General features: G+C 35.2%; 1 protein-coding gene across 1 annotated transcript in view; it reads left to right on the top strand.

The window, feature by feature from the left end:
* Positions 1–27916, top strand: part of LOC145311945 (uncharacterized) — a 54841-nt gene that overhangs the window by 6716 nt on the left and 20209 nt on the right. The window contains exons 11-20 of the mRNA XM_080151015.1: positions 80–417; positions 490–934; positions 1460–1509; positions 2589–2689; positions 3105–3175; positions 3367–3438; positions 3716–6074; positions 6695–6814; positions 7118–7211; positions 7602–7697. Of these exons, the coding sequence (XP_080007141.1) occupies positions 80–417; positions 490–934; positions 1460–1509; positions 2589–2689; positions 3105–3175; positions 3367–3438; positions 3716–6074; positions 6695–6814; positions 7118–7211; positions 7602–7697 (3746 nt within the window). The remainder of the gene's footprint in view (positions 1–79; positions 418–489; positions 935–1459; positions 1510–2588; positions 2690–3104; positions 3176–3366; positions 3439–3715; positions 6075–6694; positions 6815–7117; positions 7212–7601; positions 7698–27916) is intronic.

Below are 27916 nucleotides of genomic sequence, written 5' to 3'. Positions count from 1 at the left end.
TAAAGTTGGGCCTGAAATGAAATTTTGATTGCTTTCTGTTGCTTTCATATTAAAAAAATATATATTCTTCTTGTTTTAGAGTCAATTCTATAAGCAACGGAAAGCTTGTCACAAAACCATTCAAGAGAATTCTAACAAAGGAACATAATAATCTAACAAATGTAGACTGTGATAATACTGAAAATCAAAATACAGATGATGATAATACAGACACAGCTGTAACTGATAAAAATAATAGTGCTAATGATGCCTCTAATGAAATATCTGTTGGTAATGAAGTTTCTGCCTCTATCGTGAATGAGTTGTCTGCTTCCATACTTGATGAGGTCACTGAGGACTGGGAGGATGATGAAACTGATGGGTTAGAAAATACTGGAATCCCTGCCAACACAAGCACTCCTATTGCAATTCATTCAGGTAATTGCAATTTTTGTGACACATTTAACTATTAGGTATCTTCAATCCAATTATATAAAATCTTTTTTTTAGTTTCAAGATTGAAAGGTGCCCATGAAATTCATACAGAGGACATTAAAACTACTCCTAAATCATCTAAATCTGTTGTCAATCATGTCACACCAACTGGAAATACTTTACATCAAGCTAAGATTAGACCTCCTGTAAATTTCAAGGAGCTTATGGCAACTACACCCGCACAACAAAGTAATTTTGATATTTTAAAGCCCAGCATCACAATGCAAGGTAACCAAGTTAAGTCTAGCACCCCATTACAAGTAAAGCATGATCAGCTTAAGACTAGCACCCCAATACAATCAAACCAACAGCTGGTTCGAAGCAAACCTATGAATAAGGAACAAACAACTGCCATAGAAGCTATGGAAGATGAATCCTTGGATGATCTTGACTTTACAGAGGATTTTGATGATGACAACATTATGCCTGAACTTAATACTGATACACCTACTTCGCACAGGTGAGGCTTTTTAAAATCATCTTTAGTCTTTGTACCTACTTAATCATTTTTTATTTCTTAGTAGATAAGTTACTCTATAATTCACTTTATCCGTCAGTAAGTCAGTCCACAACGCTATGGTGAAATGTTTATTTTTCGGTTGCTATTTTAGATAGACGGCTGAATTCTTTTGTGAAGATTCCCTATACCAGAGTGAATCCTTGTTTGCTCTTTAAATCACCTTGTTTGTATCACCACCTATGATTTTCTTATGCTTTGCTACTTATGGATGTTGTTATCCTTGTCATATTTAAAGCTGTATTTTTTTCATTCATCTACATTAAGCTTTGCAGTATATATACTTATACCTACGCAAGTTTATAATTATTTGTGTTGTTAATTAGCCACTTGATAAATGCAAACCTTTGCTAATTTTCTTCATAACTAATCATTTCAAAATTGCATATTTGCAAAATCTCAAACTGAAATGTAGGAATGCTTTTTAGCAGTCTTCCACTCATAGACTACAATATTCTTGTATTTTAGACCAAATACTGAAGCAAAGAGAAATGAGCAATATTTGAAACCTAGTACAGGTTCAGGCAACTTAATTATTTGATTGTATTTGGTATTGTAAATAATTTTTTCTCAAGAAATGCAAAGTACAAATTATACAGACTGTTGCTGCTTGCAGTTATTAAAGAATGATTTATCTCTTTATGAGAAGTGTCATATGCAATATATGATGTCTAGTCTACAAGGTTACAACCACAACAAGTGATAAGAATTATAAAAACTAAAAAATGTAAAGAATGGAATTATTATTTATATAAATTAGTTAGATCTTACACCAGATTATCAAAATTTGCCTATTTTTTGGTTCGCACTGTATTTTTACCATCTTATTATGTAAAGTAAAGGGTGAGCAAAAAAAAATGCGTAGATTTTTAAAATTCAAATTGCGCGGCTTGTGTTTATAGTAGAAAAATGTTACGCATACCCTTAGAACCGATAAGAAGTCTATTTTTTGGAAATATAAGAACGATCCCTCTGCTACGTATAGTTAGGGAGCTACATGTTAAAATGTCCCAACTGACTTAAAACTTGACTTGCAAGTAAATTTTGGGACATTTTACCACCTAGCTCCTAGATTATTTGTGGCACAGGAGCCGTTCTTATATTTCCAAAAAATACATTTCATAGCGGTTCTAACGGTATGCGTAACATTTTTCTACCATTAACACAAGCCGCGCAATTTGAATTTTAAAAATATACGCACGTCTTTTTGCAAGATTTATTGTCTAATATTTACTAATATACTCGCAAGTCAAGTTTTAGGTCAGTTGGGACATTTTAACAAGTAGCTCCCTAACTATACGTAGCAGAGGAATCGTTCTTATATTTCCAAAAAATAGACTTCTTACCGGTTCTAATGGTATGCGTAACATTTTTCTACTATAAACACTAGCCGCGCAATTTGAATTTTAAAAATCTACGCATTTTTTTTTGCTCACCCTTTAGTAAGGTATTTTTATTAGTTGATATATAGGTATATATTACGTAGCCTATTAATGATTAAAAAAAATGTTGTCCCATCATTGAGTTTTAGGTGATATATATATATTTATTCGCTATTTATAGAATCTTATTCTTGATTGATATTAAGTTGTACAAGATTTAGAAAGTGTATTAGTATCTCCTGTGGATGGTAAATCAGGACCTGATAAAAATGCAGATAACAATAAATGCACCCCAACACTAACAAACAATATACAGGAAAATATCCATGCGAATTTGTTTAGCCCATATTTTTCCATCTCAATGAAGTTTTTACTTTCCAAGCTACTTTATATTTCAATATGCGTCTTTCTGTCCGTCCATAATAAACTGAATAAGGAAAATTTGCTTTTCTCGGCTTCTATTTAAAAAAATGACTGAAATTTCTTGTAATATTACATTTACCATCATATTTAAGATTTAAAAATTCCTTGGCAGTTAGGTTGCTTTTTAGTACCTAGCCTTTTTAGCTGATTTTATATTTTACGACTGATTTCCACAAATCTTTGGTAATTTTGGCCTGATTTTCAATTTTGTCTAAGATATTAGTATAAGATTAAATTGAGACTGGGAGGGTTGTTGACTGATATCTTATGGTATACAGCAAGCCGAATGGATATTGCCATTAAAACAGATTAGCTGCAACTTTTCAAATTCTTCTTCTCTGGGAGGAAACAACAAGAGATTTCTCGGAGTTAGTGGCAGGCATGTTCTAACATTACCACAAAAAATTCCGACAAATGAAAATAGCGCAAGTTCTTTAATCATCCATCTTTTCCCTGATATTTATCAAAGTTAAATCTAAGAGACATCTTTTAACCATAAGTTACATTGTAGGATATCTAACTCTTTTTATGATTAAATTAATTGTTGTTTTATAAGAACACCAATTGCAGGAGATCAATAGGTGCGGGCTCAGGTTCAGTCAAGTCTGTTTCTTGTTCAACTCCTACTCTTCAGTTTAGCAGGGATGCATACCTTTTATTGAATGTTTTATCATTATAGTGTTTTCGAAAGTTTTAAACAAGATATAAGCAGATACATATTGTGTAAAAATAGAAGTATATTTTACTTGAATTGATCCCAAACAAATATTTTTTTAGGTCAGCCGACAGGTTTAGTTTAGTTGGGGATAGAAGAGCTCTACAGGGCCAGAGAGTTCCAAAAGGGCTAGACTTTTTTAATGATTTCAATTTGTTATGTGTTATGTGTGTTAATAAGAAATGAAAGTATGCATTTTTATAGCTTGAAAAAAGTTGTCAAAACAGAAGAAGCTAAAAACGAATGCAAAGCAAATAAGCTAAACTTTATTGGAAATAAATCTTTAACAAAGAAAGAAGATGATAACTACAATAAAACTAAAGAAGAAAATGAAGCTAAAAACACACCTGACCTGACAAAAAACACAAATTATGCAAATACTAATCAATCCAAAGAGGATTATGAAAATCCTGTGAAAAACTTAAATTTTGGTTTTGTCACTGGAGCTGGCAAAAGTGTGAATATTTCCAGAAAAGCCATGATAAATGCACAAAGACTGTTAAAGAATGATGCATTAGATAAAAACGATTATGAAATACAAACTAAAAATATTTCAACAAATAATAAGAATGCACACAACATGTCTACTAACAGCTTAAAATCTAAATCCACTGGCTTTCTAACAGCATCTGGGGATAATACTGCTCCTAATCAAGATCATAACACTGTTAGTACAAATGAAGTAGCTGCAGTCAGTGATTTTAACAATGCCAACAGAGATATTGAAACTAAGGATATAGAGAGAAAAGAAGTTTTTGAAGACATTACTAACCAAGATATTTTTGACAATAAAATTAATTTTGTTGGTTTTATGACAGCTGGCGGAAGCAAAGTTAACATTTCTGAAAAGGCCATGCAACAAGCAAAACAAAAAATGGGAATAACAGAACTGAACAGCAAAAATGTAAAAACTAGTTTGAATGAATTTATGACTGCAGAGGAAAGCAATGTTTATAGTGCTGAATATGTTAGTAACCAATCAAAACAAGAGCCAGAAACAAATTATAAAATTGACAAAACTAGTTTTACAGGTTTTATGACAGCTGGTGGAAGCAAGGTCAACATATCTGACAAGGCTCTGCAACAAGCAAAGCAAAAAATGGGACTTTCAGATCAACATAAAGACAATAACCAAATTGATTACGCCAGCTTCAATGGATTTATGACAGCTGGGGGAACCAAGGTTAATATTTCTGAAAATGCAATCAAGCAAGCAAAGCAAAAATTGGGATTTAAAGCGTCAGAGAAAGAATGTGATCAAGAAAGTTTTACTGGCTTTACGACTGCCGGTGGAAGTAAGGTTAATGTTTCTGAAAAAGCTCTACAAATGGCCAAACAGAAATTAAATGAAATTTCAGATACATTTCTATCAAACACAGCGACTCTTGGATTTTCAACTGATTCTGGAAGTAAGGTTAATATTTCTGAAAAAGCTCTTCTAATGGCCAAACAAAAATTAGAAGATACTTCAGATCAATTTATCCCTCCTTCAAATAATATGAAACTTGGATTTTCAACAGCATCAGGAGGCAAAGTTAATATCTCAGAGAAAGCTTTACAAATGGCCAAACAAAAGCTAGGTCAACTGTCAGAACCAACAAAAACAGATAATTTACCAATGAACACAAGGACACTTGGATTTTCAACTGCTTCTGGAAGTAAGGTTAATATTTCAGAGAAAGCTTTACAAATGGCTAAACAAAAATTGGGAGATACTTCAGATCAATGTGATACTCCTTTGCATTCTATGAAACTTGGATTTTCAACTGCTTCTGAAAGTAAGGTTAATATTTCAGAGAAAGCTTTACAAATGGCCAAACAAAAATTGGGAGATACTTCAGATCAATGTGATACTCCTTTGCATTCTATGAAACTTGGATTTTCAACTGCTTCTGGAAGTAAGGTTAATATTTCAGAGAAAGCTTTACAAATGGCTAAACAAAAATTGGGAGATACTTCAGATCAATGTGATACTCCTTTGCATTCTATGAAACTTGGATTTTCAACTGCTTCTGGAAGTAAGGTTAATATTTCTGAGAAAGCTTTACAAATTGCTAAGCAAAAATTGGGAGATACTTCAAACCAATGTGATCCTCTTTTTAATCCTATGAAACTTGGATTTTCAACAGCATCAGGGAGCAAAGTTAGTATCTCAGAGAAAGCTCTTCAATTGGCCAAACAAAAGCTAGGTCAACTGTCAGATCCAGCAAAAACAGATAATTTACCAATGACACTTGGATTTTCAACTGCTTCTGGAAGTAAGGTAAATATTTCTGAAAAAGCTCTTCTAATGGCCAAACAAAAATTAAAAGATACTTCAGATCAATTTATCCCTCCTTCAAATAATATGAAACTTGGATTTTCAACTGCCTCTGGGGGCAAAGTAAACATATCAGAAAAGGCATTAAAGCAGGCTCAAAACATAATAAGCTTTCACAGAGACGCACAAACCGATGACGTCGAAGATGTTGTTGAGAATCATAAAGATGAAAATTTCCCCGAAACTTTTCCGGACATCATGGAGTTTTCTTTTGATGATAATGTCAACTTTAAAGATTCTAAGGTAAGAACAATTATGGCTCTTTCACACAAAGTACCTTATGGAGCAATAAGTCCCCCCCTCCCACCCCTTATTTTTAAGTAAATTGAAAATAAGGGGGAGGAAGGGGGGGTTAGTTTTTTATTTGTTTGTTTATTACTTTAGGTCAGTTAAGCTGTTGTTGTAAAAACTTTATTGTAATTTACAGACCAATGTTCCCTACCTCCTTTAAAAGAATAATTCTATTGCTATGATTCTTATTAGTAAAACTGTTCTAGTTAAAAACGAAGTTTTACCTTAATTTGGGTCTGTATGTCCGTCTGTCTGCAACGAGTTGCTTTTATCGTTAGTTTAGGCATGTTAGAATTTATTTATTTCAAACTTAGCATGGCGATTCCTTTATTAGTTAGATACGATTAGGAAACGTAGCGACTATAAATGTTACCAGAATTTAAGCAATTTTGCTAAAAATTACTTACAAATTTGTTTAGACTTTTTACACATTTATATTCGGCTTATGCAGTTCTGACACTCGAAAGTTTCAATGTTCCTTTGTCTTGCCGATTTAGAACTTCGTTTTTCTGGATGTTGTCATACTTGTTAAATTATTGCTAAATCCAACTGTATGTTATGTAATATTCTAGGAAGAAAACGTTGAAGAATCTCCAACTTCCCCAATTTTAAAGAAAAGAAAGCATAATTTTGGTTCTGAAAATGAGAATAAGAAAGCAAGAATCATACAAGAAGATATGATAAATTCTCAGGTATTATTATGTAATTTTTTCATAGAATTGCATCTATCCTATTTTACTTCATTCATAGAGTACATTTGGTTTTGTTTTCATGGTCTATTTTAGGTCAGGTTAGGTAAGCTTAAATTATGCATAAGGTTGTCTTACAGGATTAAGGATCCAACAGGGTTATACCGTTATTTTTTATTTTTTTTTTTTTTTGGGGGGGGGGATTGCTAGGCTTTTAAAGGGACACAACTAAAGATCAAATGGAACACAAGGAAATACAATATATTAGAATATTCGGTTTCTCAAATTTTTTTAAAAATAATTTAGGATGACGATCTGTTTCCCGAGTTGACAAAAAATCGCGCCAAACAGAAAGCTTTAATTGAACAGAAGTCCAAGATGACCGTTTTTCCTATACAAGGTTTAATTAAAAAATCAATTTTGTGGTCGGATATGTTGAGATTTACTTTTATGGATAGTGTCATCCTTGTTTTATTGTTACTTGTTAAAAACTCTCATCGTCCTCTCTAAGCATCGTTAAAACGCATAGATCAAATTAAACAAAGGAATGTTTTAATGGTGTCAACATAACAGGATATAATCCTTTTAAAATCTGATTTATAATCCCTTTCTTAGTTTTTCTGGCAACACTTTCATTTTATAATCCAAACATATTGATATAAATTAATCTTATTTATGTTAATAACCTGCAAGAATAGGTGTAGATGGGGGTATCATAATATCATTAATTTAGCCCTCTGCGTGTTTCACTATATAAGAGATCGGAGTAATAATATAATAATTCTTGTAGGTCACCTCTACACATTAAAACAAGAAAGCCGGTCAGTGCAAATTCTCCTGAAAGATGCAACAAGATTTGATTATACTCCCAGTCAGTTAGCCGCAGGTAGGAGTTTTTATTGTAGTTAGGTATAATCAGGGCACTGCAGCCGCGCGAAAGCCGCGTGTAAGCCTCAGTGAAAACGTCAAATTTCATCTTTAAAGTTAAGGTGAATGTCTAAACCTTTTCCTGAACAGACTTTTTTTTTAATTTGGCATACAAGTAGGCTTATGAGCGGATGCCGAGTCCTAAATGTTTTTAAAAGTAGACGTGTAAGTATTAAAAACTGTGTGTATAAGTATATACCTATTTATAATCCAGACAACCTGGCCCAAAACGCGAAGACCCTTATCGCCTGCAAGCAAATTGCTTCTTGTTCTATTGAAGAGACTCTGCTATGTTTATATTTCAAACGCCGCTACAAAATCGGAACCACCCCTTGGGTAGTGTTACATATACCTCGTGCCATCTTTATTCTTTTACTTCATTATTAAAATAATGTACCTACTTCTTTAACTGTTAAACGCAGATGTTTCTAGCCAATGTGGAACTCTTACTTAACCTAACCTAAACTAGAATTAGCATTAACAGGTTCTTTGAAAGTTTTCTATGGTTTTTTACTTGCTTGTTATTTTTATTTTGGATTTAAAAAGCTCGGCTCATATGAAAGGGTCGTTTACTTGTATTATTACTCTGGGAAGGAGAGGACACTGGAAATTTGATCCTATGGATACCTACAGTTTTATAGACACGTAGGTATTCATTCGCTGGCTTAAAACTTTGTGGTTTTTAGTTGGTTGTACAAATCAACAATGGCTTTAATCTTCTTAACAGTAATGTTTTAAAACATAGTCAGGGGCGGGGGTTATTCATCAATTTATCGTCCATTGGCTTATCCATTAATATCTCTTTGTTTTTGCAAAAATATTCTGCTAATGCAAAATATTTATTGAAATGTCGATTCCCTTAGTAGACGGGATTTTCTATGAGTAACAGGAATTCAATAAACAAGAATAAGTGATGCTCTCAATAGTGCTTAATTTACAACTAGCAGCTACGCCACTAGAGGACTCTAGGGTCACTTGAGAGGGGAGTTGAATTTGATAACCTAATTTTTTTTAGATTTAAAAGAAAAAGTAAAATACGTAGGGTAAGGGGGGGGAAGTTTCGGTAAGGGGCTATTTTCGGTAATTTCGACCTACCTTCATTAAATGACCTTTTTCTCCATGTTCCTTTCAAATGACAGAAAAAAACCATAAAAGCAAATTTGTTCCTTATTAAATTGCCTACAAAAAAGTATAAAATGAATTTTTTGTGTGATGAATATTAAGGGTACTTATTGGGTCTCAAAGTCGGACGATAAAAATTTTTTTTTCAAAAATTTTTTAGTAGGTGTGTAAAGATCGACGTACACAAAAATTGGTAAGACCTAGAGCTGATCCGAAAAACTTTTTGAACTAAGAATTGCCCGCTTTTTCCAAATCCGTTGAGAGCTTTAAAATCGGGTTAATATTTTTTTCAAAAATGACCAAAGTTGGCGCCGGGGGAAAAATCGGTAATTTCCAAAAATAATTTACTATATGTATTTCACTAACCTAACCTTAATTTTCTCAGGAACCATTTGACCAATAGAGATGATTTCTTAAACTTCTTTTGTGCTTATAAACTACCTTCTAGTTTAGAAGTCACCCCCTTGCCGCCAACCCCTAGCCCTCCGGGGCTCAAAAAAAACTAAAAATTAACCTTACCTTAATTTTCTCAGGAACCATTTGACCAATAGAGAAAATTTCTTAAACTTAAGCTTTTATGCTTATTAACTACTTTCTAGTTTAGAAATCACCCCCCTGCCACCAACCCCTAGCCCTCTGGGGCTCAAAAAAAACCTAAAAATGAACCTAACCTTAATTTTCTCAGGAACCATTTGACCAATTGAGATGATTTCTTAAACTTAAGCTTTTATACTTATAAACTAAGTTTAAGTTTAGAAGTTGCCCCCCTGCCGCCAACCCCTAGCCCCCCGGGGCTCAAAAAACCCTTAAAATGAACCTAACCTTAATTTTTTACAGAAACTATTTGACCAGTAGAGATGATTTCTTAAACTTTAGCTTTTATGCTTATAAACTAACTTCTAGATTAGAAGTCACCCCCTTGCCACCAACCCCTAGCCCTCCGGGGCTCAAAAAACCCTAAAAATGAACCTAACTTTAATTTTCTCAGGAACCATTTGACCAATAGATATGATTTCTTAAACTTAAGCTTTTATGCTTTTAAGCTACCTTCTAGTTTAGAAGTCACCCCCCCCCCCCTCCCCCGCCAACCCCTAGCCCTTCGGAGCTCAAATAAAATTTAAAATTGAACCTAACCTTAATTTTCTCACGAACTATTTGACCAAGAGAGATGATTTCTTATACTTGAGCTTTCATGCTTGTAAACTAACTTCTAGTTTAGAAGTCACCCCACTGCCGCTAACCCCTAACCCTCCGGGGCTCAAAATTTAAATAAGAAATTTTAATTAAAGTTAGGTTCATTTTTAGGTTTTTTTTGAGCCTGAATATCTTACCTACTAACAACCTAGATGAACCCTATTGATGTTATAAACAACATTTTGACACAATATCATGTTATTCCTAGATAAAAATGAACAGAAAGAAATATTTAAAATGAAAATGTATGCAGGGTGAAAATGGTGAATTTTTGTCAAAGATGACACTTTTGATTCAAATTCAATTTTTGAGGTCAATTTTTAATCAATTTTCATGTTTTTTGGGCTAAATCTATAGTTCAATGTGAGCTTTTTTAGGATCAGGCCTAAAAAGTAATAAAATACGTTTTTTACTTATAATAATTTTAAGTTTTTAAAAAAAAAATTTTTGAAAAAAAAATCGAAAATTCGCGTCTTTCAAAAAAATTCATATTTAACATAGAAGGAATAGTCCGATCATTATGAAACTTTTTGTGGATAATCCCTATAACCTATACTAATTATGATTATTTATGTTCGACTGGCCGTTTGGCCGTTTTTCATCGATTTTTTTTAGGTTGAAAAAAATTACCGATATTTCCCCCGGTGGTGGGGAATTTTCGGTAACTTTTTTGCGGTCATTTTCGGCAAACTTCTAAAAGTCCTAGGATAACGTCCTTTTAGGGCCTGATAGTCCTTTCCGTAAGCTTTCTACTGGTCTTGGTTTCATTTGAAAATATTAATATTTACCCCATTTTTTTTCAAAAAAAAACGAAAAAAACCGAAATTTCCCCCCCCTTACCCTATTTTTTTAGTTTTAAACAAAATTGTAGGGGTGATTTCGCTTGGTAGGCCTGATACCCTCCCCCCAAATAGTTATAAACTTTTCCAGGTCCTATGAGAAGCTCCCCTGTCAAGGAGAACCATATCGGTTCAGCGGTTAGCAGATCTTTCGGTAGAGAGAAATAGACATCCTAGTACTTAAGGAAAAAAGTCATTAAACGACTAAAAGGGTAAATAGGCGCAGCTTAAACTCATTACCATGCACAGTTGAAACTTTCAAACAATAAACGGGTTGTTGGTCTGTTGGGTATTACTTAACAAGACGTCCAGTCTTTGAACGATTGTTATTGTCAATGAGGACCTCGCCCTCAAGAGGTAACGAGTTCACTATGTATGTTATCACTAATTTGGTTATAAGGGATATTTATGAAATAATGTTAATTTATTATTACTTGTAGCTTACGATTCCCCATCCTCTCTTCCTACTAGATGAATAAACTGACCAATAAGTGGTGTCCATGTTAGCAACATAAATGGACGACAATTTTTCCCATGTCATAATATCTACGTATTTTCTAAATAATTAAGAATCAATCTTTTATTAAGGCATCTTTTTACTCGTCCAATAAAGCCTACATATGTATAGAGCAGTATCGCTACTAAAATGCATTTATTTTTCCCGCTAAGTTGTAGGCGGATGATTTCATAAATAAACTCAGTCTGGCAATTTTTCCTGGAACTTTTGGCGGACATAAACACGGGTATTTTCCATTACAGTTTTATTGCCATCATAACACAATTTTGCAGTCTCATTTATAATAGCTAAGCTTTTCTATAGTTATGGTTTGTACATAACGATTAGCTCTTTTCGTTGATTTGGGCATGTTAGAATGGTGATTCCTGTAACAGTTAGGATTGATCTTGAAGCCTAGCAACTCGTTACCAGGAAGTCCGTACGTCCATTTAAAACATACTGATATTTAACTTTTTTGACACAATTTTTTGTTCTAGTGATGGCAATCCGTCAAATTTTTGGGCCGGATTCGAGTTCCGGATTCTTTTAATTCCGGATTCTCAAAAGAATCCGTCAAAAAAATGGCGGATTCCTTGCGGATTCCGGATTCTTATTTTTGGCGGATTCCGGATTCGGATTCCGGATTCTAGCAGTATTTTAAAAGTATTTTTTTTAATTAAAAAAATTAAGTGCTACATATGTCCTAAAAATTAATGTTCTTAGTGTTCTCTATAATTCACTTTCGATAATCGAACCTGATTTAAAAAGATTTTATATGGAATGATGATAATATTTGCCTTCAAAAAGAGGCAGTTGAAAGAAAAAACGCAAGACGCTAATTTTAGCCTACCAATCATAAATCCGGAATCCGCTAATTAAAAAGGGATTCGGGATCCGGATTCGGATACCAAAATTGGCTTAAAAATTTGGCGGATTCCGGATCTCGAATTCCGGATCCGGATTGCCAGCCCTAATTGTATGATAGCCTTACCCTGCGAGGCTGCAACGAACCTAATTTAACATAACCCGACTTAAAGTATAACAATACCTGGGTCCTGACACAAACAAATAACTAACCCTTCGCCCATTTATAAAAAAAATATTTCTAATAAAGGAAATTGATTAAAATATTATATTCTAATTCCTAATGCATTATACTTAATCCTAAATTTATTAATAATCTAAACCAGGAATTCATTTTTGGACTGAACACAAAAAAATTTTTCAAACCCTTAACAATACTTTCTTTTGTGAGTTTTGATTTATTGTCCCCTCTTTCTATTGTATATGTAAAAAATTCATATTTTTACTGATATAGTATAGTTATTTATTGCATAGTATTATAGACAGCTTTACGCGGATAGTAAGATAAACTTAATATTAAATCCATTTTTTGAGCCAGTAATGGACAGAGGCTCGGGCTAACAATACTGAAAGTTCTTTTATAGTTTTTATTTGAATATTCGTAGAAAATTGTCTTCTATACAATACGATACATAATTTTTTGGTAAGGCTAAGAACCGGTTATAATCCTTCGAATATTTATCGGTTTTAAAGCTATACTAGAATAAATGTTACGCAACATAGTAAAATAAATATTTAGGTTTATGTGACCATAGTTGATATATGAATAATATTTATTCATCGTATGTTTTCAATTTTTGCCATAGTGTAAGTTTTTATCCAAGAATTTTTCAAAGCTATATTTGTATTTTAGAATTTTGAGGGGGTAAAATGTAGGATTTCTATGTTTGAAGGGGGATAAACTCTCCCCTTTAATCCTACCCTTGGACGTCTATAAACATTTGAAAAAAGCATAATTTTTAAAGTACAGCTGATCATCTAACGAAAATTTTTGTATGAGTGTTAACCACTGTTCGATGACAGTTATTTATTGCATCGTATTATAGGCAGCTTTTTGCAGATATCAAAATGAAAGATTTAAACCTGTTTTATTAGCCCAGAGGAGCCAAAGTTTTGGGCTAACAAAACTGATAATAATTTTATGTTTTTTTTATATTTGTGGAAAATTGTCTGTAATGCAATGCTAAACATGAATTTTCAGTATGACTGAGAACCGGTTCTAATCCAGCGGATATTATATTGGTTTCAAAGCCATACTAGAAATATACACTACTCCACACTTTTACTGAAACGGTAAAGTCTACTTTATTGCATTTCATACGATAAAACATTTTTCTTATCTTTATTTTTGTCAATATTTTAAACTCTGCAAAAGCATAAATCTTGTTTGGCTTTTATCAATATTCCTTTACTGCAATATTTAACAGGGAGGGAGGGGACATTAGACTGTTTTTTACTCTACTCCCCAAAATTTATAATAACGTTTTTACGTTTTCTTATTTGTTGGCTTGATAACTTCTATTGCATTTTGATTGGTTGGTTCATTCAGTTGAATTTCAACCACTAATTGTAATATACAGATAGGTATACTTGTGTGTATCATCATTGAGGATGTACATTAGGGCGGGTTCATATCGGAATTAGACGGAATTAGGGGATATGCAACAGATAAAATTAACCTTTAAAACATTTCTGACCCAAAAAGAATTTCAAAAAATTGAGTTTTAGAACGCGACCACTAAAAAATATATTTGATTACTTCGTTACTTATTAGTATGCAAAGACGACATTCAAAAAAATTTTGAATCAGAACTATGGCTTCATGGTGCTCCCTGGAAAGGCCTTGAGGAGCTGAATCAGGAACTTTTGTCCGTTTCAAAATATCTCTTTCCTAGCCTTAGAAATCACTAAAAAAAACCACATTTTTAAAGGTTTATTGAGAATTGTCCAATTCGTAGAGGTTTTTTTTAGATTTTCTCAGGCTAGGAACGAGATTTTTTGAAACGGTCAAAAGTTCCTGATTCTACTCCTCAATGCATTTCCTGGGAGCACCATGAAGCCACAGTTCTGATTCAATAAATTTTTGACTCCCATTTACAAATAGCTATACAATTAAATGTCTGGTCGTCAGCGGTTTTAAGACTTTAAATCATCCAGAGGTGTATCATACTCACACAAATCATTTGCAGATCCCCGCTTTGGCCTCAGAAAAAAATGTCCAAAATCGACCCACCCTAATGTACATCAATTTATTGGTCATTGTCTTATCCCTTAGAGTTCCTGAATATTTAGCCAATAAATTGTGAATCCAGAATAAATAGGATTAGATTATGATTTACGAGTTGCAAAGCAATTTAAGCAAAAACAATTTTTGCGAATTTTTAAAAAATTAACTGCATCCTGTTTGTGGTTAGAAATATTAAGTAATGATAATCTTGATAAGATCTATCTAACTGTAAGTAACTGTGCTATTTATGCAGGGAGGGAGGGGACAATATAATGTTAATCAAACTGGTAACCAAAGTTTTAGTTATTGGTTGGTTCAAACAAGAAATAAAATGTTGTCATCAATAAATTTAATTTGAAGGGGGGTGATTTTGTTTATCATATTTAAGTAGGACAGTAAATTAATATTCATGATTAAATAAACAGTAACTAATTTGAAATTCAATAGAAGAACGAATATTGTCTTAACCTCTTTTCGAGGAAGCTTTGTGTTTATCAAGATCGAAATTAATTCCTTATCATTATCCCAAATTAAGCGCAAATGTCGTCTTGTTTGACTTTCCTTTCATAAAGTGACGCGGTATGGATTGTTGATATTTTGATGCGCCCACGTTCGTTACTTTTGAATGAGATATGAGTGTGTGAAGATTTCAGAGAACAAAATTGGGCCTATCATTGGTCTCATAGTGCGTGAACAACCCTAGTATACCAGGGATTTGAAACCATAAGAACTTCAGGTAGAATTTGTTAATTTTATTAAGTGGAATGGTGTATAGGACGATTATATTTAGTTTAAAAGGCTTTAGCCAGCTAAACATGAAACTTTATTATGAGTAATTATTATGTTTTAGTAATTTTTTATGTGCCTTTATTTTTGCATTTAACAATGATTTATTAAACCAAATAATTTTCCTTTAAAGCCAAAGTTTCCAAAGATTCTTAACCGTAGAGAAAAATGATTTTAAAAAGCAATTAAGATTACGTGGTTATAAAAAACTGGAATTATTAATTAATTGATTTTGTAATTTCAGGACTTTGAAATAGTTGCCTCAATAAATCTATAATCAAACCTGCTGTTGAAACTTGATGGTTCCTGGTATTGGGGGTTTGTCTGTAAGTCAACAAGATCTCGAGAACTTCCCGCTAATTCGGAAGTCACACTCAACCAAAGTGTCATGGTTGAGACAATTTCAAAGTATCTGAAGAATAGGCGTTAGCATTCTTCAAGAGATCAATAGCATCCAGTGATTATTGATGCAATAAACTGTGACAATTTTTTCTGTGAAATAAGTACCTAGTGAATCAATATGCCACTAACCAAAAAGCAGTTAAAAGTGTTTTATGACAATCTAAAAGCCTGCCAAAGTTTTAGTTCATGTGAAAATGTGAATTTAAAATCAATTTGTGACATTTTTAGTGAGGTCAAGGACCAATCTGACCTAATAAAAAGTCTAAAACCTGCCGTGGAGACTAGTGAGTTGCGCGAGTTCAAGCGTGATTTGGATGAAGCTAGTGAACAGAAAACTGTTGCAGATAAAGTTTATGCGTCGTTGGAGCAGTGTACAAAAATTCTGTACTGGCTTGACAATGATTCAGACGACGCGAGGTCAAGCACTGTCGCCAGGAACCTCGACGTCATTGAGAAGGTGAAGATGGACATGGGAGTGCTTAAAATTTCCATGGAGTTGCGCCAAGAAGTACGTGATATGTACCGAAGGCTTAGAGAGATGGAACGTCGTTCATCTAACTTGGATGAGAGTGGAACACCTGCCATACTCTCCAGAAGTATGTCTGCCGTGGATATTCGGAGTTCCAACCCACAGTATGGGCGCTGGGACAACAGTTTGTTGCCGTCCTTCGACGGTACTGACACGGATTACTCCAACTTTAAACAGGTCTTTAAAGATCTATGCGCTGGTTACGGATTTTCTGACCAGAGGTTAAGTCTGATGTTGTGTATGGAGAAGGTGATAACCAACCCGGAGCTACGCAAGCAAGTGTCAGCGATTAGAGATCATAATGAACAATGGTTATTTCTCGATCAGATGTTTTTATCAAACACTCGCCGGTTCATGAAGATTTTAACTAAGCTGAACAAGATGAAACCTGTGGATAAACCTGTGGACGTGGTTAGTGCAATTGCTACCTTCAAGAGCACGATGCAGGAAGTAGAAGCCATCGTTGGTTCTGCAGCTAAGGATTACCACCACCTAACTCTTATTCATATTTTCAAAGACAAGTGCCCAGATGGCCTGAGAGAGAAAATTATGATGGAGCTAGGTAGCATGAACCAACCAAACATCCAGAAGATTGTAGAACTGCTGGAGAGGACCAGGGGAGCAATGTTGGCCGGTGATATGTCCTATGACACTAGCGCAGGCAAGAGAAATCGTGACAGAGCTGCCGCCGCGCAAGTATCTGGCCGCAGCGACAATAAGAATGGAAAGGACAAGGCTTCCAAGTGGAACAGTACATGTCCTGTTGAAAGCTGCAAGGAGAAACACCCGATTTTCCGTTGCCTCACGTTTAAGAAGATGGATGTGGTTGACCGAAAGAAAGTTGTCCAGCAGAAAAAGTTGTGTGAACTCTGCCTGTGTGATGGCCATGCTGCTGACAAGTGTAATAAATCGGATAAGCTTGGTGTTTGTGGCACCAATAATTGCGACAGATATCATAGCCGGTTGATCCATGAGGCTAGTGCTGGTGTGAATACAGTCTACAAATCAAGTTCTGCACCCAGCCCCTGTACCTTCTTACTTCAGTTAGTTCCTGTTGTAGCACCTGGCGGCGGCACCTGCCACGCCACTGTCATGTTTGACTCCGGTGCAAATTTGCCACTTGTGTCTGAAAAGTTATCCAACAAGTTGAAGCTGAAATCTACCGGCAGATATACAACTATTTCTGTAGCTGACGGCAGTGAGACTTCCTGCCGCAATGTTGTGTTTTATCTGAAGGATAGGGACGGTAATTTGAGGGAGTTTGAGGCAGCTGTCATGCCTACCCTTGGCGGGGCAAACGAGATGCGCTCGGTCCACCCCGAAACTGCCGCCGAAATATTTAAGATGCCGCCAGAAAGATTTACATATATTAGTGGAGGCTTAGATATCATCATTGGAAATACACATCCTGACGTGTTTCCATCAACTTACCAGAAAGTGGGCCAGTCTATGTTGTGGCGAACCATTTTTGGTAGTGGTTTTATCTGTACAAGTGCTGACGGTGGAGCTGGAGACCAAAAGTCGGCATATAAGGCTGTCAGTGTCAGTGGAGGCACCTTGCCAGACTTTTTGACGTCTGAATCGTTTGGCATACAGCCGCAGGCACTTTGTCCAGGATGTACTGCCTGTCAAGAGTGCAAGGCTATGGCCGACGGCACTACCTGGGACCAGCGTGAGAGGCAGAGAATAATTGAGGCAGGTTTAACACTAGACTTGCAATCCAACAAGTGGACAGGTCAATATGCTTACATTGAAGATCCTCACACTTTGCCCTACAATGAGAGTTTAGCCCGCAAAATTGCTGAAAAGGATCGTGCAAGGATGGTCAAGGAAGGTACCTATGATATGTATGTGCAGGTATTCAATGACGCCATATCCAGAGGCGTGTTTCAAAAAGCAACGCCTGAAGAATTGAAGTATGAAGGGCCTAAGTCTTGTTCATCAATAGTGGTTGCTTTCAAGGAGGATTCAAGTTCCACACCCATGAGATTGTGTGCAAATAGTTCTCTGACGTTCAAGGGTACCAGTTTTAATCACATAATGCTGGGAGGTCCGCCGCCAATGCAGAAGATTTTTTATCATTTGTTGCTTTTCTGCGGTTACAAGGTTGGTTTAACCGCGGACATTTCCAAGTTTTATAACTCCATCCTGGCCACAGAGTTCGACAGCCAGATGAAGAGAGTTTTATTTTCCCCGACGCCAGACGGTCCACTTGAAATTTACCTGACTAAAGTGGTGAATTTTGGCGAGTTGGCAGCGGGAAATTTGGCAGTTACAGCCCTGAAGTTGACGTCCCGCCTGTTCGGCGGAAAGAGTGAAGCAGAGGTCAAGGAGATGTATGGAGAGGGTAAGATTAATGGTAGTGAAATTGTTGCTAAACCTGAATTATGGAAGGAGCCACAAATACCTACCTACCCTGAGGAAGATTTCAAGTTACCTCAGATTCCAGTTGCAGTCAAGCTTGAGAAGCACAGCTTCATAGATGATGTTATTTCGGGAGCAGGATCTGTGCCAGAAGCCAAGGAGATGATGAAAGAAGCCGACAGAATTATCAGCAAAAGTTTTTCCTTCAAACAAGTCATTTATTCTGGTGATGATTGCCAGCCAACCAAGGTTCTTGGGCTGATATGGAAGCCAGCCACTGATGTGTTATCCATCGCCACGAGAGTCAACCAAGATGGTAAAGTCAAGGGAAAGAAGGTGAAAGAGGATGCTGATTTGTACAACCTCCAGGACGCCTTGGACGAGAATCTGACAAAGAAGATGGTCCACAGGTTCGCCGCCCAGACCTTCGACCCGCTCGGGCTTTGCAGCCCTATCCTGTTGAGAATTAAACTTGTCCTGCGGAAAACATGTTTGCTGAATTTGGGCTGGCAAGATTTCATTCCAAAAAGTCTACGGGATGAACTTGTTAAGTCGCTGGAGGACAGAGCTGAGGTCGCAAAATTGGAGTTTGACTGTTGTGTGGTCCCGGAGGAACCAACTGGCCTTCCATCCTTGATGATGTTTTCGGATGGGTCATCAGAGGCCTATGCATGTATGGCATATTTGAGGTGGCCAACTAGGCAAGGGTTTGAAACGTTCCTGCTAGCCACCAAGTCAAGAGTTGCGCCGGTCAAGACTGAATCAATTCCACGCCTTGAATTGATGGGTTGCCAGATGTCCACCAGGTTGTCAAAGTCCATCAGAGATGCCCTGCCCTTTGATGTTATCAGAGTGATGTACTTTACTGATTCATCGTGTGTTTTATCACAAATTGTTTCCAACAGTGCCATGTTGAACACATTTAATTCTCATCGCATTGGAGAAATCCAATCTGCAACCAACAAGGATGACTGGAGGTGGGTCCCTGGGACACACAATGTTGCAGATTTGGGCACCAGAAGCACCTGCAAGGTATCAGATTTAGGTCCAGGTTCCAGGTACAGATTGGGCCCAGAATGGTTGCGCCAGGATGAAAGTGCGTGGCCGGTGAAAACTGCCGAGCAAGTCAGGCAGGATTTACCACCGGAGGAGTTGAATACCAAAATGGTTAAGTTATGTTCAATGAAAGTTACCGGAGAAGCCGCTGAAGATGTCTTTAGGTTTAAGCACAGGAGATCATTTGGACAGGCCAAACGTATTATGGCAGCTGTCCTGCAAGTATCGAACACCTGGTTGAAGAAGCTAAAGAGCAGACAAGAAGGCAAGACTACAGCCGCTGGTAGTCATGTAGCAGCCGCAGATTCTGTGTACAAGCCGTCTTTGTACAATTTTATGGCGGCGGCGGAACTTTTCATTGTGTCATGTAGCCAACAGGAAGAGTGGATAAAAGACGCTAAAGGCAATTATTCGTCATTGAATCCATTAGTGCATGAAGTATCATTGACCTGGCCTGTCGTTGGTCCCGGAGGTAATTATGTGACCAGGGAGATGAAAATTCTAAAAATGGTTGGTCGTGGAGAGCCCGTCATTGACGCCATTACTGGTGGCCGTAAAATGCTTTTTGAAGACATGCCAGGTTTAGTAATTTTGGAGCCTGGTAATTGGTTAGCTTCTATCGTTATGAGAGAAGCGCATGTTGAGCTTCATTCTGGTGTCCGTGGAACTTTAGCTGAGAGCCGCCGTTGGTGCTGGATTGTGAAGGCAAGGAGGTTGTCCATCATGGAGGTGAAGAAATGTTGGCCCTGCAGTGTTGAGAGGGCCAAGGAATGTCGTACTACCATGAAGGATGTGTTACCTGACAAGTTGGTTCCGAGCAGGCCATTTGAAGCTGTGCAAGTTGACCTGATGGGTCCGCTGGTTACGAGGAGAGCTACCGCCAAAACGAGGAGTCAGACAGCAACGAAGAAGGTGTGGGTGTTCGTGGTAGTCTGCAGGTTCTCAGGGGCGCTATGGCTGGATGCCTTGGAGAAGTATGATACCAGCAGTATCCTGTTGTCCCTGCGCAAGTTGGAGGCTGTTCATTGTCTGCCGAAGGTTATAGTAAGCGACATGGGCACACAATTATCCGCTGCTCGCAAGGTTTTAGAGCAGAAGTTGGGCAGCCAGGTAGAGTTTTCTTGGTCCCAGATCCCGGCCCGAGCCCACCATTTTATTGGGCAAGCTGAGAAAATGGTGGGATTAACCAAGAGATTGCTGTCCAAGAAGTTGGTGAATAGTTCTGTTAATTTTAATGAGCTCCTGGTGCTGTTGGCAGAGGTTAGCAAGTTAATGAATAGCAGACCATTGACGATAGAAGCTGCGAATGACGTGGAGAATTGGCGACTGATTACCCCTGGCCAGCTGCTGGGAAATGTAGACCGCCAGCCGTTGTGCAATGTGGCGATGAAACCGGAGGACCAAATTTCCTCCAGGTTGAAGTTGTTAGAAGATTTGTTTGCCCAGTTTTGGACTTCCTACCGCCAGGAGATTTTGCCGAAGATTTTAAGGATGTCCAAGTGGAAAGAAGAAATGGCAGAGCCGCTAGCTGACGGAGATATAGTGCTGGTTACGAGTACCAATCCGCTGATGAGATGTTTGCGGATGGGCCGTGTGACGAGGATTGAGGATGGGAGAAAGACTGCAAGAGTCTTGTTCAGGCTGACAGATAAATCTCCCCTGGAAGAACATGCTGTATCAGTCAGGCAGTTATTAAAAATTATGATTAATAATTGATTCTTATTTTAGGGAAATTGAGATTTTTTTTAGTAAAAAAAAAGCCACATTTTCATATGCCTATTTTTATGCCTAAAATAAGAATCAACCGAAATGCGATTAATTTTTATTCTATTTCATATGCTCAAATTTATTTTTATTGAGTTTAATTTCTTTTCAAAGGTACAATTCATTATAAAACTTACCTGAAAAGTTTACCAAAAAAGAATAAATGCGTCGAGGTTGCGTGATTCGATATTTATTCTAAGAAAAAAAATCAAGTATTTTTTAGCAGATTTTTTTAAAAATTATATATGAATTTCAATCAAGTAAAACATTTTTATTCAGATCAAGGAATGATTGAAAATTCATATTTAAAGTCTCATATTTTTTTACAAAGAAAAATTGGTATTTTTTTCATAATTTCGATGAAAATTCTAACAAAGATATTATTATTATTTTGCTATTATTTAAGTATTGAAAAGTTTTATTGTTGATTAAGATAGTTACAGTTCTTATTCATTAAGTTTGAAAACTTTCTGCCCAAGGATTTTGAAATATTTTTTCTTACTACTCTTTTTGATGCTTAACAAATTTAGTTTTAAGTACCTATAAATCTTAATTTTCTTGTCTAAGATTTATTTCGTTTTATATTTTACCATTATTTGTTTACATTTCAACTTGATTTCGTAGGTACTTATTGATTTATTAATAATGATTTATTACCTATTGATTATGAAATGATTATTAATTAGTATAAGTTGTTATATTTACAACATCATGATTAATAGGATTATCCATTTTAGGATTTGTGTATGTGATCTTGTGAGTGTCATGTGCCTGGAATATTGTATGGTACAAACCAATCCCCATCCTTCTATCCTAAAATGTGAGGTATTATGAGTCCTAGTGAGGAGTATAATATTGTGTATGCATTTCACGGGGTTTCATTTAGTTAGGAGCAAAAATTGTCATGTTTTTCGGGATGTGGCCATTCTCATGTGATTATGGTGAGTTGAGTTTAGTGAGAAATGTTGCTAGTGCTCAGCGCAAAAAAAACCTTGAATCTCGTTGAGGAAGTTAATTTGACTTTCAAACGGGGGGTGTGTCTTAACCTCTTTTCGAGGAAGCTTTGTGTTTATCAAGATCGAAATTAATTCCTTATCATTATCCCAAATTAAGCGCAAATGTCGTCTTGTTTGACTTTCCTTTCATAAAGTGACGCGGTATGGATTGTTGATATTTTGATGCGCCCACGTTCGTTACTTTTGAATGAGATATGAGTGTGTGAAGATTTCGGAGAACAAAATTGGGCCTATCATTGGTCTCATAGTGCGTGAACAACCCTAGTATACCAGGGATTTGAAACCATAAGAACTTCAGGTAGAATTTGTTAATTTTATTAAGTGGAATGGTGTATAGGACGATTATATTTAGTTTAAAAGGCTTTAGCCAGCTAAACATGAAACTTTATTATGAGTAATTATTATGTTTTAGTAATTTTTTATGTGCCTTTATTTTTGCATTTAACAATGATTTATTAAACCAAATAATTTTCCTTTAAAGCCAAAGTTTCCAAAGATTCTTAACCGTAGAGAAAAATGATTTTAAAAAGCAATTAAGATTACGTGGTTATAAAAAACTGGAATTATGAATTAATTGATTTTGTAATTTCAGGACTTTGAAATAGTTGCCTCAATAAATCTATAATCAAACCTGCTGTTGAAACTTGATGGTTCCTGGTATTGGGGGTTTGTCTGTAAGTCAACAAGATCTCGAGAACTTCCCGCTAATTCGGAAGTCACACTCAACCAAAGTGTCATGGTTGAGACAAATATAATACTTTATAAAACTTTGGTTACCAGAGTAATTTAGGATCCAAAGTCTCCACCCTTCATGTTTATCATCTTTGAATTAAGTGTATTAAGTGTATGTTTGACTATTGGTTTATTCTTAAATAACGGCTACGCCCCTAGAGGCCTCTAGTGGCATGTAAATTTTTTTATTCTATTTTAATATCTAATTTGAGAAATAATTTGTCTATGGTCAATCAGCTGTTAAATTCATGTCTCTACGCAGCGCCACTACGCTAGCGACACTATGCGGCGGGAATATTTCAATTTTATTGTGATTTCTCTTGGGAGGGTGGTGGTACCCTCCCCCAAAATAGTTATAAACCTTCCCAGGACCTATGAGAATCTACCCTGTTAAGGAGAACCAGATCGGTTCTGCGGTTAGCGAGATCCTTCGGTACAGACACACAAACATCCTGTTACTCTAGTATAAGGATAATTTAAGTAAACTTTACTCTATAAATAGACCTTAGGGTAGTGTTTAATAAACTTTTACTATTTTTTTATCTTTTCTGTTATTTTGTAAGTGGCGATATGACACTACATAAAGACTAGTTTTCATCGAAATGATATTTCTCAAACAAATCAATGTAAAATTTTCTGTATTGTATTGAATTAAAAGCCCTGTCCCAGATTTAAATAGCCATTTCCAAGAGTTTGACGTTCCAACAATAGAATGAATAATGGTTTAGTACTATGGGGGAGAATTTCTACATTTAACTGGCTTTTGACCTTTTTAGTTGCGAAGCTGCTTTATAGGTAATTCTATGTGTCCGTAATGCTCTGTTATTTTCTCGGTTGCTATTAAAGAAAGATAGTTGAATTTGCTTTGAGGTGATTCACCATACCATTGAGCATCCAGTATAGAATTTACTTTGTCCGTAGGTCTGTCAGTCATGCAACAAAAATACAATATTTATAAAAACATGCGAAAGGTTTTGCGATTTTTTTCAAAATATATTTATTCTTGATTTAAGTCAAGTGAATAATTGCTCTTGAAATTACTATGGCCATGTTTTCATCCATGATAGTTTGGGTGCTTCGCTACTTATGTATGTTGTCATCCTTGTTTTTCCCACTCACACTAATATGAATTGACCATTAACTTATCATAATCGAGTTCAATAATAAGTATAATTCATTGGGGATTGCCAATTTAATAGTTTTAGGAATTGGAAATGGTACAGTGAATTGCACTGGTTATCAAATTCATAATATCAAGAACTCTGTCATTTGCTAGCCTAAAAACCTTTAAAGATGCTAATAGATATTTAGGTATCATTTATAATTTTCTTGTTAGGTAATTAAACCGGTCTTTAGTATAGTTTAGTTTTACCAATGATTTAATTAAAATTTTTGTAATGTCATAGGTTTTTCCGTTTTCAAGATCTTACTAGACTTATATATATTTTATTACCTAGGTATATATACGATTTACACAATCCAAACATACTTCATTTTACAAATATGAAAATGCATAACAGTAAATTTAAATTTTCATATGTCATATTATGAAAGGGTATTGCTCCTTTAGTATTCTAAAGAAGTATATTAGTAATATAGACTTAGACTTGCATTCTGAAAAAAAGGATGAGAACATCTATAAAAAACAAAGCACTAAAATAAGACAGTAGAATAAACGATCGTTAACACTTGTAGAATGTCATTATTTAATAAGCGGAACATATATCTACAAGTCTAAACAAAATTGTACATAAATATATTTCATTAATGATTATAAACAGGTTACTGTTTAAGGATATACTTTAATTTTTAGGACTTGATAATGAAGATGCTTCGCTCATGATATTGTACCTTGCCATCCTGGAAATCATTATTAAATAAATCTGATAGATAGTATAATTATATAACATAAAAATTGTTGTCGAAAAAATTTAAAGTCAATATGTTTTAAATTGACTGTTGCAGGAATTATCGTGCAAGGTTTTAAATCAACAGGACAATGTAACATGACTTAGTTAACGATAAGAGGTATACTTATCCTTGTGACGAAGTAGAATTGCATAGAAAAATATTCATCTTTTAAATTTCTCATTCATTTAAACTTGTCAGAAAAGTCTTTGCCATACAATTGAGTTATTATTCTGAGTAATAGAGTTGGGATATTAACGGGGAGGGAGGGGACACTGGATTGTAATTTATACTGATCCCTTAAATTTGTAAAAGACGTACTCACATTTGTTGGCTTAGGACATTTTGCACACTTATTTAATCTTGATTGGTTGGTATGAACTAGCAGTATCTAAACCTTAATACCTTTACTATTAATCTTTTGAAGGGGTAATTTTCATCATCCCTGGATATTCGTAAATTGCAATTTAGATATTTCAATCTTGTAATATTTTAGTAAGTGTAATGATTAAACATCTAAACTATCAAGAGCATTACAGACAGACTTTGACGGATGATCTATAGAGTAGCAATGCTGCTAAATAGGGTTTCGTTTTTGACTTATCTGATGAAACTTTAAAATAGCTTGAAAATTTGTGATGCCTGCCCTATGCAATAAACATATTTTGATGCTTTTATGATCAATCTAGTACACCTTAATCTATCATATGCATAATGTGCATTTAAATAGTAGAAAGAGGTACTTTACTAAATCGAAATTTAAATAATTTATTAGGGTTTTATAACTTAGTTAATGTTATACTCATACACTTTCGCTTTTTTTATCGAGGCTTCTGTGCCTATTCGTCTGTAACGCTCTTGAGAAAGTGTAATTTTCTTGGCTAAACTTTAATGATGCTTTAAAAAAAGTTTACCCTTTACCAAGAGCATCCAGTATACAACTTACTTTGTTTATCCGACATATGGTCATTCAATAATAGACATATAAATAAAGCATTTATAAAGGTTTCGTGATTTTCTATCATTCTTCTATTTTTTTCTCTGTTTTTAAGACAGCTGAACATTTGTTATATAATTCAACTGGTCTTTTTGTCAGTCCATTTTTTTGTGAACCTAAAATATGTATTGGTACCACCTGACGTTTCGAAATCCAATAAAAAATGGTGAAATCCTGATAATAAAGTAAAACGATCTGTCTGTCTGTTTGTGCTGTAGGATCTCGCTAACCGCTGAACCGCTATGGTTCTCCTTTGCAATGTAGCTTCTCATAGGTCCTTTTTTTTTTTGGGGGGGGGGGGTACCAACACTCTCTCAAGAGAAATCTCAAAAAAAAACATAACTAAAACATAACATCCAAAAATTATTTTTTTTGTAAACAGCTGAACCTAACATAGTTTGAAAAGAAATCATTTAACGTGCCCCTAGAGGCCTCTATGGGCGTATCCACTAGTGTAAAATATAGTAGGGGTTTAGATTATTATAATTTATTTATCCTTAATTGTTTTCCCCACAAAACCTTCATGATTTAATCTTTTTCTAACAAGATTACTATTTAATCAAGTAGGTATAAAAAGTATATTTTGAGTAAAAAAGTAAATAAATTTGATTACTAGAGTCTGCTATGTAAACATGATATAACTGGTAATTACAAGATATTCAGGGAGGGAGGGGATACAGGACTGGAAATTGCACTGGTACCCAAAGTTTTATAACTGCGTTATCTTATTCGTTGACTTATAACTTTGGAAACTTTTATAGAATTGTGATTGGTTTGTTTCAAATTCGTAGTGTTCAAACTTTTTTCCAATAAGGAGTAATTTTGTTTCTTGTCATTGGGGATATATTGTTGATTGTCTTATTCCTGAGGATCCCTGGTTATTTACAAGAAATCAGATTGTGTACACAAAAGGGGTTAGATTAGGGTACAATAGAGGAATTGGTAGAATAACCAACTAAGTTTTTTTTTGTAGCACCGTTACACTATAATTTGGTTTCATCCGTCAGTCACTACGTAACTACTGGCAAAGTAAGTTGTGTCTTTTTCTTCCAAATATTTATTACCAAATATGGGAACTATATTGGAAGTGAAGGAGGGGGTAGAAAAATAGCCTTAAACAATCCCTGGAGCTATGACAAGTTTCCTAAACATTGAGAGCTCTATTGATTTGGTGGTTAGCAAGATCTTAAGGAACAAACATTGAAAATTACTAGGTACTTTATATAGTTGGATAATCTAGACTCATCGCCCCAAGAAGTGATATCTTTAAGCTGTAGAGAAATTATCAAATAAATCCTCTTGTGGTAATCTCTGGCACAATTTATCCCAGGATAAATATAAGTATAAACTTTTATTATTGGGGGAGTGGGGGGTCCTCCAGTATTTGTTCTTGTGTACAATAATTTTTAGTTGGTTTGGGGCTGTTCCAACGTAAAGAAAATTTCCTTAAACCAGTAGCTATATTTCCCTGAAGAATAGAGCCCAATCGGTTCGGCGGTTAGCGAGATTGAAAGCTTTAGACGGACAGACACTTTTTTCTACTTTATATCATAGTTAAGAATTGCTTATATCCAAATCAGGTATTTCATTACAATATCAGATATCAATTTCTAATACCTGCCATTTTAAAATGTTGTCTAATGTTTACATGTCTAAGGAATGGATAGAAAAAGGCAATCTGTAAGTATGTGTGTATATGTGTATTTATTACGGAGAGGGATATGCATTCTCTAAACTATTCTAAAGTCATTCTAATTGCCATGACAAGCTTAATTCCAGTTGTTTTGTTGACCCGAGAGGCCGAAGGCCTGGGCCACTAAAACTGATATAATTTTAAGATTTATTTAATAATTTGTGAAAAATTGTTTATAAAAGATAGGAT

The sequence above is a fragment of the Acartia tonsa genome, chromosome 2, assembly GCF_053477335.1.
Source record: "Acartia tonsa isolate MP-2025a chromosome 2, ASM5347733v1, whole genome shotgun sequence".
NCBI classification, from domain to species: Eukaryota; Metazoa; Arthropoda; class Copepoda; order Calanoida; family Acartiidae; genus Acartia; species Acartia tonsa.
This window is presented reverse-complemented; position numbering and strand designations above follow the sequence as displayed.